The sequence below is a fragment of the Erinaceus europaeus genome, chromosome 14 (assembly GCF_950295315.1).
Source record: "Erinaceus europaeus chromosome 14, mEriEur2.1, whole genome shotgun sequence".
Classification (NCBI taxonomy): domain Eukaryota; kingdom Metazoa; phylum Chordata; class Mammalia; order Eulipotyphla; family Erinaceidae; genus Erinaceus; species Erinaceus europaeus.
This window is the reverse complement of record NC_080175.1, coordinates 2,967,899-2,983,939: the sequence shown is the minus strand read 5'-3', so window position 1 is coordinate 2,983,939 and position 16,041 is coordinate 2,967,899. Positions and strand designations below refer to the sequence as shown.

At 48.1% G+C, this 16,041-nt stretch overlaps 1 protein-coding gene across 1 annotated transcript in view; it reads right to left on the bottom strand.

Annotated features, from left to right (window-relative positions):
• Window positions 1-16,041, bottom strand: part of ADAM12 (ADAM metallopeptidase domain 12) — a 253,987-nt gene that overhangs the window by 210,432 nt on the left and 27,514 nt on the right. Inside the window, 1 exon segment of the mRNA XM_060171088.1 lies at window positions 5,605-5,678. Coding sequence (XP_060027071.1) covers window positions 5,605-5,678 — 74 coding nt within the window.

Sequence of the window (16,041 nt, the reverse complement as noted above, 5' to 3'; positions counted from 1 at the left end):
ATATATAAAAGCCAGATTCCTGGGAACAGGGAGCTAGCACAGAAGCAGCACACAGGCCCCCATGCCAGGAGTCCTAGGTTTGATGCCTGGTTTCATCAATAGCCAGGCCTGAGTGAAATCTGGTTTTATATATATACACACACATACAGATTTTTGGATATTGAAAGCCCCCGTTTTCAGGGGATGGAGTGTTTTAGGACAGGACTGGAACCCTCCAGTTCCCATTGATGGATGATAAACATTGCCACGTTCTTCTCCTCAGCCCATGTCACTTTTACAGCAGCCTTTTCCTTCCAAATAAAAAGACTTCCTATGTTTAAGTGTCATAATATTTTCTTATCATAAAACGCCCATAAAGGAAACGTTTCCCATAATCACAATGCAGAGATGCACAGCATTAAGATACAAATGGAAAAGCTGTCCTCTTCTCTAGACTGATTTCATCCTGTAGCTTTAAGTCCTTTTTTATTTTTTTTGCTGGGATTAATTTATTCACTGGGGAAGTTGTTCAGCTGTCAACACACAGGACTCGAATGCCCGAGGCTCCTGGTTCAATCCCAGTACCACATGTCCCAGAGATGCTGTGGCTTCTCTCTCTGACATTCATGCGAAACTCTCTACCACATAGGAAATGAAAAAGAGATTTGTTTGTTTTCAAACTGAGAGACTGAAAGAGAGGCCAGAGCATTACTCAGCTCCATCATATACAGTTCTGAGCTGAACCAGGGACCTTGGGGCCTGATAGCTTCTTCAGTCTCGTGATTCCCCCCTGCCCCCACCACCAGGGTTATCCCTGGGGCTCAGGGGTGGCATTAAGAACCCACTACTCCCAGCAACCATTACTCCACGCCCTCTCTTTTTTCTTTCTATCTTTAAAAATTGGATAGGACAGAGAGAAACTGATAGGGGAGTGGGAGACAGAGAGAGGAAGAGAGAGACACCTGCAGCCCAGCTTCACCACTGCAGGTGGGGCCGGGGGTTTGAACCTGGATCCTTGCACATTGTAACATGTGCACTTAGCCAGGTGCGCCACCACCTGCCCCGCCTTTTAAAAACATGTTATTTATGAAAAGGAAACACTGACAAAAACCATAGCATAAGAGGGGTACAACTCCACACAATTCCCACCACCAGAGCTCCGTATCCCATCCCCTCCCCTGACAGCTTTCCTGTTCTTCATCCCTCTGGGAGTATGGACCCAGGGTTCATTGTGGGATGCAGAAGGCGGCCTGATCCAGCTTTCTGGCCCTTTTTCCAGCCATGACATCGTCTCCCCAGACAATAACTTGGATCCACCTGCATATCAGATGTCAGGCTTAGGAAAAAAACAAAACAAACAAACAAAAAAAAAACTAGTATAGTCATGGGCTCTTTGGAATATAACTAAAATAGGCCTACTAACTATCTACAAAATGGAGGACCCCCCCCAACTATTCATCTGCACTATTCCAGCCTTTAGGTTCATGATTCGTCAACAATTTGTTTGGCTCTATATGTCAACTCTTTTTCAGTCACCAGGTTCCAGATGCTACCATGATGCCAACCGAACTTTCCTGGAAAGACAACCCCACCAATATGTCCTGGCGCCCCACTTCCCCAGAGCCCTGCCCCACTAGGGAAAGAGAGAGGCAGGCTGGGAGTATGGATCCACCTGCCAACACCCATGTTCAGTGGAGAAACAGTTACAGAAGCCAGACCTTCCACCTTCTGCATTATTATTTTGCAACAATGAAGATCATCATTATCAATTAATTTCAGTGGCTGCTGAGTAGCGGCTCTCACAGCACAGCTTACAGTGCATGGCCTCCTGCCAGTGTGCTTGCAGACAACCTGCATCCGTGAGCACAGGGGAGGCTCCTACTTTGGCCATCAAAGCAGGGTACCAAGCAGCTTTCCCGCAGCACTGCCAGCCCTCTGCCACACTGCTGGGTACATGTGGATGCCGGCGACTTGCCCGTTTATCTCTGGGCTCTCAGAGCTGTGTTTGGGCAATTTCTCTAATCATTATCCATTGAAGCAAAAGTTATGCAAATTTAAAATCTCATTTTCCCACGAGATGATAAATTGCCTTTTGTGTCTGGTAGCTGCGCTGTCTGGCAACACACAGATATTTCACTCTGCTCACAAAATATTGATTTTGCTGGACCTATAGCCTCAGTTCTCAAGCCCGTTTGGAACAGATGTGTGACCCATTTCCCTAATACTGTTCAAAGTGTTCTCTGGGGGTCGATCACTATTACAATAGCAATGTCAGTACATGTGGCGTATGAAGATGGGATCTCCGCAGTTAGCAAAATGAAATCTCTACGATTCATAAGGGTCATATGACGAAAGCAAAGCTACAGAATGTCATGGGAATGTCAGGGCTGGGGAGATGGCTTGACGGGCATACAGGAACGTCTTAGATGCTCTCTGTGTGTTTTCTGGAGTGTAGGTTGGCAGCCAGGTGGAGGAGAGAGAAATAAACCAAGAAGGGAACAGGTTGCTCTATGCTTTCAGCTTTCCTACTGTGGAAATTATCCTGTGAAAGGCCTAGAGGAGCAGAGGAGGACACCGAGGCCCCTTTGAAGCTACTCTTCCCTTGCAATCCGCCGCGTTCAAACAGCCAATGTGAGTCCACTGTCCACCATAATGGGAGGGGAATCACTTCACAGGGACAATGACTGAAGACACTAAGGAGCAGGTGCCCGGCTGGGAGAGGGCATCCACCACACTGCTGAGTCAAGGGGCAGGGCTGCCACCACAGCCTCTGGTGTCTGGTGACTGGAGAGACACAGAGGAAAGTCTTTTGTCTGTGGAAAAACTGCCAGAAGAGGAGCAGGAACTGAGCCTGGTAATAGGGGCAGTGGGAGGACATGTTTATAAAAGAGGGCACTTGATTCTTTTTCCCTCTACTCTCTAACTTTCAATTTCCCACAGTGGTCATCTGTTCATTTTACAGTAAAAAGTAACAATGGAGTCTTCCAGTTCGTGGATTCCTACCTCTCTCCCCTCTGCAGCATCATCGGCACCCAAAGGCTTAAGGTTATTCCCTTTCATTAAAAATAGTAATTTATTTATTTATGTACTGGATAGAGACAGAGAGGAATTGAAAGGAGGGAGGAGAGAGAGAAAGAGAAAGAGAGAGACCTACAGCCCAGCTTCACTGCTCCTGATGCTCCACCCCCCTGCAGGTGTAGAGTGGGGACTTGAACCTGAGTCCTTGTGCCTGGTAGCATGCACAGCACTCAAGCTTATTGTCAATCATACTGTGTCCTTGTTCCTCCAATAAGAGGAGCACAGGGGGCAAGGGCAGCCCCCAAATCCAGCTGCCAACCCCAGACGCCCGTCTAGGAAACCCATCACCCACAGAAACCTTACTGTATTGTATTCCGTCAGGGAGCACCTGGTTTCATCCACCGAGATGTTTCCAAAAGCAAGGGGCAAATCTCTAAAGTCCCACAACATTCTTACACAAGACAGAAAAAAGGCATGCACACAGGATTTTGGCACATCTGAACCTCCCAAAGAAACTAAATCAAAAGCAAACTGCTTGGAAGTCGGGCGGTAGCGCAGCGGGTTTAGCCCACGTGGTGCAAAGCGCAGGGACAGGCATAAGGATCCTGGTTCGAGCCCCCGGCTCCCCACCTGCAGGGGAGTCGCTTCACAGGCAGTGAAGCAGGTCTGTGGGTGTCTATCTTTCTCTCCCCCTGTCTTCCCCTCCTCTCTTCATTTCTCTCTGTCCTATCCAACAACAACAACAACAACAACAACAATAACTACAACAATAAAACAACAAGGGCAATGAAAGGGAATAAATAAATAAATTAAAAAAAACTGCTTGTGAAAGCTTTGGCTTCAAAGGGCTAAACACATGGGAAATACCAAGAGGCAGGGCGCAGGCCTCAAAGAGCAGGCTGTGCTGGTCTACTTTGTATAAATACTATGTATGTATGTGTCTGTCTGTTCTCTCCATCACACTCAGCCAGGGTGTCAGTGACAGAACACGAGGACTGGTTTGTGGTGGTCTGACTCATCTGATTTGAAGACGACCTTCCCACTGGAGCTTGCTGCCACTGAGTCCGCTGACTGAGGATCCCAGCAGAGCTCACCCGGGGTGGGTGTTGGGGAGGGGTCTTCACTGAGAGGAGCAGGAGGCAGGAGTCCTGGCAGGAGAAACCCCTTTTTGATTTTTTAATTTTCTGATAATTTATTAATTTTTTAACTTTATTTTACTTGATTCAACAGACAGAAATTGAACAGGAGGGGGAGATAGAGAGGGAGAGAGAGACAGAGAGACACCTGCAGCCCTGCTTCACCACTCGTGATGCCTTCCCCCTGCTGGTAGGGACTGGGGGCTTGAACCTGGGCGCTTATACATGGTAATACATATACTTAATCAAGTATGCCACCACCCGGCCCCTATTGATTTTTATTTTACCAGGGAAATGTTACTGCATAGGACAGCTGTTGCCCCAGGAATAGGATTTCACTTCTGCCCCAAATAAGTACCAGTGTCCTTGTCTCTCACCAAAGGATTGTCTTCCACGTGAAATCAAGCAAGATGGGATACTGATTCATCCCTCTAAGTATGGATAGGTGATTAGCTGGGCTCTTTCCTGGAACTCATCAAATACGAGGGGTGGGTTCCTTATATGACAGGAACTGTTCCTTATAAGTTCCTTATAAGCCCTGGAACTGTCACTGGGCTTACAAGGATGACAAGGACATGTTTGGGACTTGCTGAGACTTCAGAGAAGACAACTTTCTACTTGGGAGGCAAACCGAACTTACAATAATATCTGTGAGCTCCAGAAAAAGAATCGAATGCCATTTTCTGGAATGTTCTATCATTCAGCAAAAAAAAAAAAATCCAGTTACATTTTTTCAATTAAATGATAAAATAAATATGTTATGTCACCAGAGACAAACTCTGAAAGATAAATTTTTAATATTTATTTATTATTCCCTTTTTTGTTGCTTGTTTTTTATTGTTGTAGTTATTATTGATATCATTGTTGTTGGACAGGACAGAGAGAAATGGAGAGAGGAGGGGAAGAAAGAGAGGGGGAGAGAAAGACAGACACCCACAGACCTGCTTCACCACCTGTGAAGCGACTCCCCTGCAGGTGGGGAGCCGGGGGCTCGAACCGGGATCCTTCCAGTCCTTGCACTTTGCGCCACGTGCGCTTAACCCGCTGCGCTACTGCCTGACTCCCAAATAAATTCTTTAAAATATATTTTTTCAGGGACAAAAAAAAGTTTCCATCTCTTCGAAGCAGTTCCCCTCATGTAACATAGGAACTGCCCAAAGTCAATGAAGCCGGGAACGCTACCATCTGAATCACATAAAAGACGCTTAACCTTGACCCTTGAAACAGCAGGCCCTGAAAACAGAGACATCCAAGCTAGGAGAAAAAACCCTGCTGATTTATACAGTTCTTTTTCAGGGTGCTAAACTCCCTCATTTTCCCACTGGATCGTGTTCTGAAGTGAATTCCAGTCCCAATCCCAAATTTGGATTATGAATCCTCACACTCGGTTCAGTGCCTCTAAATGTCAAGTGAAGTCAACATGTCAGGAAGAATCTCCTTACATGCCAGAAACCAGAGTAAACTGACTTACTCGTTTCTTTCGAGGTTTATGACCAGCTCTCTGCTTTCCAGTCGTATTCGGAAACTCAGCGTCTCTGGATGATTCTGGAAGATGAACAAAGATTGTCAGTCAGATAATAATAACAACAATGCTATGTTGTTTTGACTTGTAAGAAGCTCTTCAGGCAGAGTCCAGTGGAGAGAGAGAAGAAAGACTCTCTTCCTGAGTGCATCCTGGGAGTCTCTGTGGAGGGGCCCAGGCCAGGAGTGGGGACAAGGCAGCTCCCTCGAAGGTGTCCCAGGATACCTCGAAGGTGTATCTTCCTGCCTTGGCCACAAACCTTGGGACCCTTTTTGATATCACCGCCCTTTCCTGACTGGAAGATTCTTCCACCTCCTCATCCCCTGTGTCCAGGTGGGAGTCTGGCGGGACCCTCATGAGGAATCTGCAGTCTGGTGGAGCAGGCATGGAGAAGGGCTGACACACACAGCATAGAGCCAACCCCAGGGAGGCTCAGTGCCCAGTGTCCTCCAGCTCAGACTCTGGAGTACAGTGGCAGAGAGGCCAGCGCAGGGGGATGGTAGAGGGTCCCTCTGGTGGTGACATGGCATTGGAGGGGTGGGGGCAGGCATGGGAATTCTGTACACACACGTGAGCATAAAACTGCCCTCCCAGGAGTCAGGCGGTAGTGCAGTGGGTTAAACGCACGTGGCGCAAAGCACAAGGACCGGCTCAAGGATCCCAGTTTGAGCCCCCGGCTCTCCACCTGCAGGGGAGTCGCTTCACAGGTGGTGAAGCAGGTCTGTAGGTGTCTGTCTTTCTCTCCCCCTCTCTGTCTTCCCATCTCATTTCTCTCTGTCCTAACAATGACGATATCAATAGCAACAACAATAATAACTACAACAACAATATGAAACAACAAGGGTAACAAAATGGAAAATAAATAAAATAAAATAGATTGCACTGAGCCCCAGTGATCATCCTAAACGCAAGAAAACAAAACAACAATAACAACAGCTGCCCCCTCAAATGTATAATATTGGGGTTGGGGACCATTCATAGCAGGGGCACAGCACATGTGACTTCCATGCGTGAGGTCCCAGGTTCAATCCTTGGCAGCACTATTTGCCAGAGCTAGTTAGGGCTTTGCCTCTCTCAAGAAAAATAAATAAATAAATAAAACCACACAAGAGAGAGCTCACCAAGTAGAGTGCATTCCTTCCCATAGGCCAGGACTAAGGCTGAAATCCTGGCACCGCACGAAAGAGCCGTGGCATTAGAAGAAATTACAGTGTGTGTGTGTGTGTGTGTGTGTGTGTGTGTGTGTGTGTGTGACTGAAAAAGCAACCCAAGCCAGGAGCAGTGCATTCACAAGGCCCCAAATAAGAACACACACACACACACACACACACACACACACACACACACCCCAATGATAAATCTATAATAAATAAATAATGGTGCCTTCAGGGGATAAAATCCAAGTTGTTCCCCTCCACCCGCAGGCTTTTCAGAAGCCTCTTCTTAACTTTACTGGAAGGGTGATGATGTTTTTGAGAAGTTACATGAGCTCAAATCGTCCAGCTGGTGAATTCTCATCTACAGGAGACCTGTCGGCTTTCTGGTTTAAACAGGCTCAGTGGACACATTCTAGCCAGTTACTGATCCTTGTGCGGGTCCTTGCACTTAGTACTGTGTGAGCTTAACTGGGTGCACCACTGCCCGCCCCTGTCTCTCTTCCTCTTTCTCTGTCTCTGTCCAATAAATAATAAAGACAATAAAACAACATTAAAAAAAAAGAATCGACTTTCCACGGCTTAGGCCAACCTGAAACTCACTATGAAACTGCTATAGAACCAGCCACCCAGGGGAAAGCAAATGACCTTAAAGAACCACTGTGGGCTGCCAGCAGCCCAGCCCAGCCCGGCCCTGCTATGAGTCCTGGGTTCTCCTTTCAAAGGCCGTGGCCATCTCGGATCCAACATCATTCATCTCAACTGTCCATGCTGGGAGCTCTGAGTGATCCAATATTTCAAGCAGAACAGAAATGTTAAAATATTATAGTCCAGGGACCCTTCTATTGATAAGTCCCTCTCCAGCACTAAATAAACACTTCAGACTGCAGCCCCGGTACTCACAGGGCAGGAGGGAGTCATTCATTGCTATGAATATTCAGAGGTGGTCTTGATCACCACTTTAATATCAGTGCACCGGCCCCACAGCCAGGAAGACGCGTGCAGTGTGTGATTCTGAGATGGTGAAATTGGATCAGCTGCGGAATAGTGAGGCCAGGAAGGAACCCAGCGACAGACCGGGGCGGCCCTGGCGTGGAACTGTTGGGTGACTACAGAAACGGTGACTGTGTTTATGCGTGAGATGGGTCTTTAATTTTTCTGATGGAAAACCGACATCAGCAAGCAAGTTGTTGAAATCTGCAGGCTGGCACATTTCATCAGCAGACACATTGTGAAAGAGAGAGAGAGAGAGAGAGAGAGAGGGAGGGAGAGAGAGAGGGAGGGAGGGAGGGAGGGAGGGAGGGAGGGAGAGAGAGAGAGAGAGAGAGAGAGAGAGAGAATGGGGTTGGAGGCAGCTATGGTGTGGTTTGTGCTTTAAGATGCTGGGAGCTATCAGCTCCCTTCCCCTGTGTGGACTTCCTTCTCTGTAGTTGTGCATCACGATGGACTTAAAGCACTTCAGCCCACGTCTCTCTTTCCACGTGAAAAGACCCGGCCTGCTTACAGCGAGGATGCATATTGCATACGGCTCTCAGTTTGGCTTCTTTATTCTGCTGCTATCGGCCAGGCTACTGATGCTCAAGTTTGCCGCAAGCCTTGGAGATTTTCATTTTAGATTACTGCAGCTGGAGCCAGCGTGGTATAAAGCCTTCCTCACTCATGGGATAATGCCAGGCGGCTCACCTCCGGGCACATGGAGCACAAAGAGACTGGAAATCTGTCCCGCCATGGCTCAGCAGAAAGCATCATGGTGTGGGCTTCCCAGAACATACAGCTCAGGCACAAACTGCACTTTACTGCCCCACACCCGGTCATGGGCAGGGGAGGCTGGACGGGGGGTCCTGTGACATCACCACCCAAATCCCCCAGCCTGGGAATAAGAAGTCCCTGGCCTCCCTCCCTCCCTCCCTCCCTCCCTCCCTCCCTCCCTCCCTTCTCTCTCTCTCTCCCTTTCTTTCTTTTTTAATCTCTGCAAGTAACTTTCCATTCTAAACAGCAGTTTGATTTATTTATTTTAGATTTTATTTATTAATGAGAAAGACAGGAGGAGGGAGAAAAAGAACTGGACATGACTGTGCTGCCAGGGGTTGAACTCAGGACCTCATGCTTGAGAGTCCAGTGCTTTGTCCACTGCACCATCAAGTGCACCACCACCTGGCCCCTAGCCCGTTTTCATGTAAGAGATGACCTCACAATATTTTATTTATTTTAATGAAAGACAGACAGACAGACAAACTGACTGACCAGAGCACTCTTCAGCTCTGGCTTATGGTGGTGCTGGGGATTGAACCTGGGAACTCAGAGCCTCAGGTATGAGAGTCTGTTGCAGAACCATTCATCTGTCTCCCTAGGCTGAGTGCAGCGTCTTGAAGGTTCACTTTTTGTGTGTGAGAATCTTCTGTTGCTGCTTTACCGCTGGTTGGCACGATTGTGACATTTTAACATTTTGTTAATTTAATTATTTATTGGATAGAAACAGAAAGAAATACAGAGGGAAGAAGAAGATAGGAGGGAGACAGACAGAGAGAGACATCTGATGCCCTATTTCACTGCTCAAGAAGCTCCCCCTGCAGGTGGAAGTCTGGGAGCTGGAACCCAGGTCCCTGAGCATGTGCGCTCAGTCAAGGAGCACCACCACTCAGCTCCAAGATGTTAGAAGTACAGTCACACACAGAGAGAGACACAAGACACACACGCGCACACGCACACACGACTCACAGCACCCAGCCCCAAGGTTTTGGGCTGTCACAGTGGACGGTAGCCTCACTTCCTCTCCCCACTGCTCTGACAGCTCTCTACACGCTCAGAGTCGGAGTCTAATGTTTCCCGTAGCTGGTTATACTCCACACATGAGTCAACACATGTGGCATTCATCTTCCATTATCTGACTTCCTTTTTTTTTTTCAACTTTTTTATTTTTTACTTTTTTGCCTCTAGGGTTATTGCTGGAGCTTGGTGCCTGCACCATGAATCCACTGCTCCTGGAGGCTATTTTTTTTCCCTTTTGTTGCCCTTGTTGTTTATCGTTGTTGTAGTTATTATTATTATTGCTGTCGTTGCTGTTGGCTATGACAGAGAGAAATGGAGAGAGGAGGGGAAGACAGAGAGGAGGAGAGAAAGACAGACACCTGCAGACCTGCTTCACCACCTGTGAATCCACTCCCCTGCAGGTGGGGGGCTTGAACTGGGGATCCTGACGCTGGTCCTTGTGCTTTGCGCCACCTGTGCTTGACCTGCCACGCTACCGCGCTGCCCTGATTCTGACTTCTCTTCCTTAGCACGGTCACCTTGGCTCACACTCGCTTCTTGCTACGCGTTGGGTCCTGTGCCACTGAGTCTCTGCCTCCACCTTCTCCAAGATTTGCTTTCTAGTATAGAAACTGCCAGACACAGGCAAGGTCTGGAGAACAATTGGTAAAGATAATAACCATCACCAAACTGACCCTGGCTCTGAAAAGTGTGGTGATCGTGAGTGGGGAGGTGGGGTGGGGGGGTGGGGCTCTGATGTGTGCTGCTGGGAAATGGGTGCTGGGTGTCCTGGACCCTGTACACAGACATTCTCTTGGGTTGTCAAAAAACAAACATCACGATAACTTTTTTGTTTGTTTGTTTTTGCCTCGGGTCATCACTGGGGCTGGGTGCCGGCACCACGAATCCACTGCTCCTGGTGGTCATATTTTCTACATTATTGGAGAGGACAGAGAGAAACTGAGAGACAAGGGGAGACAGAGAGGGACAGAGACAGAGAGACACTAGCAGACCTGCTTCACCACTTGTGAAGCATCCCTTCTGCAGGTGGGGACCAGGGGCTCAAACCGGCTCCTTGCACTTCATACTATTTGTGCTTAACTGGATGTGCCACTGCCCAGCCCCCATGACTAGTTTTTGCATGGAAAAATAAGTCATAAGTTTTCAGACAACCCAATAATATTAGGAAGTCTCTCTGTGTCTCTCTCTCCTCTTTATTGCCACCAGGGTTGTCAGTGGAACTCAGTGTCAGTACTATGAATCTACTGCTCCTGGCAGCCACTTTTCCGTTTTTGTTTTTCTATCTCTCTCTCTCTCTTTTCTTCTATTTTATTTGGCAAGGCAGAGAGAAGTTGAGATAGGGAGGGGAGATAAGAGAAGGACACCTGCAGATCTGCTTCACTGCTTTTGAAGCATCCCTGACAGGTGGGGAGTGAGGGCTTGAACTGGGTCCTTGTGCATGGTAACGTGTGTGCTCAGTTGAGTGCACCACCCCCGAGCTCCCAAAAGGAGGAAACCGCACAGACCTCTGGGGGTGGGGGGAGCCACACGCCTGCAAGGCAGCAGCAGGAACATAACAGCCCGCGTGTTTACCGACAGGGAAGCTGAGCTTCCCGCCCCAGGTTCACTCATCTAAGTAATCTGCTGTCTGGAGGGCCATTTTCCCCATCAAGACCTTCTCAGAGCCATCTGTCAGAGGAGCTAATAGCCTCGCTGCCTGTTTGTTTGCATGCAAGCTTTCTCTCGCTCCTAAGTCCTATACTACGCGGGGCAGGCGTATCAGGCGTCAGTGGAAGCACTTGCAAATAAACACTAGCGACACAGAATCAGCCCTTTGAAGAGTAAGCCAGTGATCAATCCCAGAGACACTGCCGACCCTTTGTTGGCAGCCGGGTCCAGACAAAATCGCAGCTAATTGCTGCCCTTCTCTACAACGATGCTCATGGCACCAAAAGAACCTTGGGGCGACCTGGGGGCAGCACAGTCACGTGTCAAAGCTGAACAAGACAACTGGGGGGTCCTGCTTTCCCACGGTGGGCCAGTCCCGCCATTTCTTGGGGTGTTTGGGTCTGAGCATGAGGACAGAGAGGAGCATTAAAAAGAGGGCAAATTGGGAGTCGGGTGGTAGTGCAGTGGGTTAAGCGCACGTGGCACAAAGCACAAGGACAGGCCCCCGGCTCCCCACCTGCAGGAGAAAAGCTTCACGAGCGGAAAAGCAGTTTGCTTCTCTCTCTTTGCCTATCACCTCCTCCTCTCTCATTTCTCTCTGTCCTATCCAATAAAATGGAAAAAAATGGCCATCAGGAGCAGCGGATTCACAGTGCCGGCACTGAGCCCCAGTGATAACCCTGGAGGGGAAAAAAAAAAAAGGCACACGTCTCCCCACCTGGCCTTTGATAGGGGGCTCTGTGAACAGGGGGGTTTCAAGGAAGGCCTTGCACGGGTTGGGGTAAGTGCCAGGCTCCTGTCCCTCTGAATTTGAAGTGGTCAACAGACAGATGAACAAGTATCCTTCAAATACAGGGCTCAATATGAAATTGCCTATTTCCGATTGTCAAATGGCCTACTGAAGAGAATAACCCATTGAGAGTCAGGCAGAGTCAGCGTTCCCTTCCCAAAACACGTTTGCTTATTTATTTCAGAGGCAGCAGCCCCCTTCTTCCTCCACTGGCTTCCCTAGGTCTGTTGATCGATCTTTCTGGAACTTTGTTCTGAGACCATGTCAAATTATCTAGTTCCTTTTATATATATATATATTTATTTATTTGTGGTCACCAGGGTTTCACCACTCTGTGTTGAGTGTTTTTTTTCTTTTTGTTGGGCCAGAGACAGAGCAACAGAAAGAGACCACCGTGCTGCAGCTTCCTCCAGGGCTGTGGGGACTGGAGGTACGGCCCTGCGTCCTGGGCCTACAAGATCGGCGAGCTACCCAGGTGAGCTGTTCCTCTGGCCAGATCAAGTTCTTGAAATGCAAGCACTTTCAACATTTCTCATTCTTCTGGAGAGTCACTGACTCCAGGCTGCCTGCAGACCCAGTGCAGGACTGGATGAATTCACCATCTCGGGTGCAGTCCGACTCTGAGTTTTGTTTGTTGGTTTCTTGACCCCAGTCAGTGCGTTTACCCCAGTCAGTGCGTTTACCCCAGTCAGTGCGTTTACCCCAGTCAGTGCGAGTGCTAGGAATCCGCCACTTTGGGACTCTGGGTGGTCATTCTTTTTGCTTCCTTTTATCCGTTAACACAGAGAGAAATTGAGAAGGGAAAGAGAGAGAGATAAAGAGACAGCTGCAGACCTGTTTCACCACCTGTAAAGCATCCCCATGGCAGGTGGGGAGCAGAGGTTCAAACCCAGGTTCTTGCTCATGGTGTGATGTGTGCTTAAATAGGTGCACCACTGCCAAGGACCCTGTGAAACCCACCCAACTCTTTCAACCACAGAAACAGCTCTGTCAGACACTTTCAGCATAGGCCTACTTAGTATTTTATATAAAATACTAAGTAGGCCTATATATTATTCGGATCTGTCAACCGCCTTTAACAGAAAAAAAAACTTTTGTCCTATATAGACACACACACACTCACACACACACTCACACACACACACTCACACCCACTCACACACACACTCACACACACACACTCACACCCACTCACACACACACTCACACACACACTCAAACACACTCATACAGTCACACACACTCACACACACTCACACATACACACACACCCACACATACACACAATCACACACACTCACACACACACTCACACACAATCACATACACACTCACACACACAATCACACACACTCACACTCAAACACACTCACATACACACACACACTCACATACTCACACACACTCATACACACATACACACTCACACACACACTCACACACAATCACACACACACTCACACTCACAACACACACACAACCACACACACACTCACACTCACAACACACACAATCACTCACTCACTCACACATACACACTCACTCACTCACACACACTCACACACATACACACATTCACACACACACACACACACACTCACACACACACTCACACATACACACTCACACACACACAATCACACACACTCACATACACACTCACACACTCATACTCACACACACTCACTCACACACACATTCCCACACACACTCACACACACACTCACACTCACACACACATTCACACACTCACATTCACACACACACTCACACACAAACATACACACTCACACACACACTCACACACACACTCACACTCACACCCTCACACTCACTCACACTGACACACACCCTCACACACACATACACACTCACACACACACTCACACATACTCACACACACTCACATTCACACGCACACACAATCACACACACACTCACTCACACACACTCACTCACACACACTCACATTCACACACACACTCACACACACACTCACATTCATACACACACACACTCACACACTCAAACACACACACTCACACACACTCACACACACAATCACACACACTCACACAATCACACACACATACACACTCACACACACACTCACACATACTCACACACACATTCACACACACACACACACTCGCACACTCACACACACACTCACACATACACACACTCACACTCACACACACATTCACACACACACACACTCACACACACACTCACACACACACACTCACACACACACACTCACACACATACACACACACACACACACACACACACACACACACACACACACACACTATTTCTTAATGTAGCACTGGGGAGTGAACTCAGGTCCTCAGACACACATAATATTAGTGAGCAATCTCCTAAGCTTGACTTTTTTCCTTTATGTAGAGAAGCAGACTGAATGTGGGAGAGGAGGGAGTGAGAAGCAGAGAGAAAAGATAAACACAGTCCCGCTCTACCATCCCAGGAGCGTCTCTGGTGCTGCCCATGGTGTTGCGATGTGGTGCTGGGACTCGGATCCGGGCCCTCATGCACGGTCAGGCATGAGACCTGCTGTCCTCTTGACCCTATTGTATGTCTGGTCATTCTGCTTATTGTCCTGTAATTCCAACTTTTTGGGTCTTCTTTTTGTTATTTTGCCACCAGAGTCACTGCTGGGGCTCCGTGCTTACACAACGAATCCACTTATCCATGGCCGCTTTTTCCTTTGTTTTGTTTTTGTTTTGCCTCCAGGGTGATTGCTGGGGCTCAGTGCCTGCACCATGAACCCACCGCTCCTGGAGGCCATTTTATTTCCCCTTTTGTTGCCCTTGTTGTGGTTATTATTTTTGTTATTGATGTTGTTCGCTGTTGGATAGGACAGAGAGAAATGGAGAGAGGAGGGGAAGACAGAGAGGGGGAGAGAAAGACAGACACCTGCAGACCTGCTTCACCGCCTGTGAAGCGACTCCCCTGCAGGTGGGGAGCCGGGGGCTCGAACCGGGATCCTTACGCTGGTCCTTGCGCTTTGTGCCACGTGCGCTTAACCTGCTGCGCTACTGCCTGACCCCTTTTCTTTCCCACTCCTTTCTTTCTTTCCTTCTTTCCTTCCTTCCTTTATTTCTATTTTATTTTGATATGATAGAAATTGAGAGGGGAGGAGGAGACAGAGATAGCTGCAGACCTGCTTCACTGCTCATGATGTGTGTGTCCCTCACCCCTTTGGGTGGGGACTGCGGGCTTGCACCTACATTTTCGTGAATGGTAATGTGTGTGCTCAACCAGAATTGTATTTATCTATTTATTTTTAATATTTATTTTCCCTTTTGTTGTCCTTGTTGTTTAATGTCGTGGTTATTGATGTCGTTATTGTTGGATAGGACAGAGAGAAATGGAGAGAGGAGGGGAAGACAGAGAGGGGGAGAGAAAGACAGACACCTGCAGACCTGCTTCACTACCTGTGAAGCGACTTCCCTGCAGGTGGGGAGCCGGGGGCTCGAACCAGGATCCTTGAGCTGGTCCTTGCGCTTTGTGCCATGTGCGCTTAACCCACTGCGCCACCGCCCAACTCCCCATTTATTTATTTATTTTTGTATCCAGGGTTATTGCTGGGGCTCCTTGCTGGCACTACAAATCCACTGATCCTGAAGGCCACTTTTTCCATTTTGTTGTTGGATAGGAAAGAGAGAATTTGAGAGAGAAGGGGGAGTTAGAGAGGGAGAGAAAGAGATACCTGCAGACCCGCTTCATCACTTGTGAAATGACACCCCTCTGCAGGTGGGGAGCCGGGAGTCCAACTGGGTCCTTGAGCTTCATACTATATGCACTTAATCTGGTGCCTTATTACCGGACCTCCAAACTCTTTTTTTAAAAAAAATTTTTTAATCAACACCTAGGTTATCATGGGGGCTTGGTAGCTGCACACTAAATCCACTGCTTCCAGTGGCTATTTTTTCTCTTTGTTTTTTTGGGTATGCACAGAGTGAAATTGAGAGGGAAGGGGAGACAGAAGAAAAGACATCA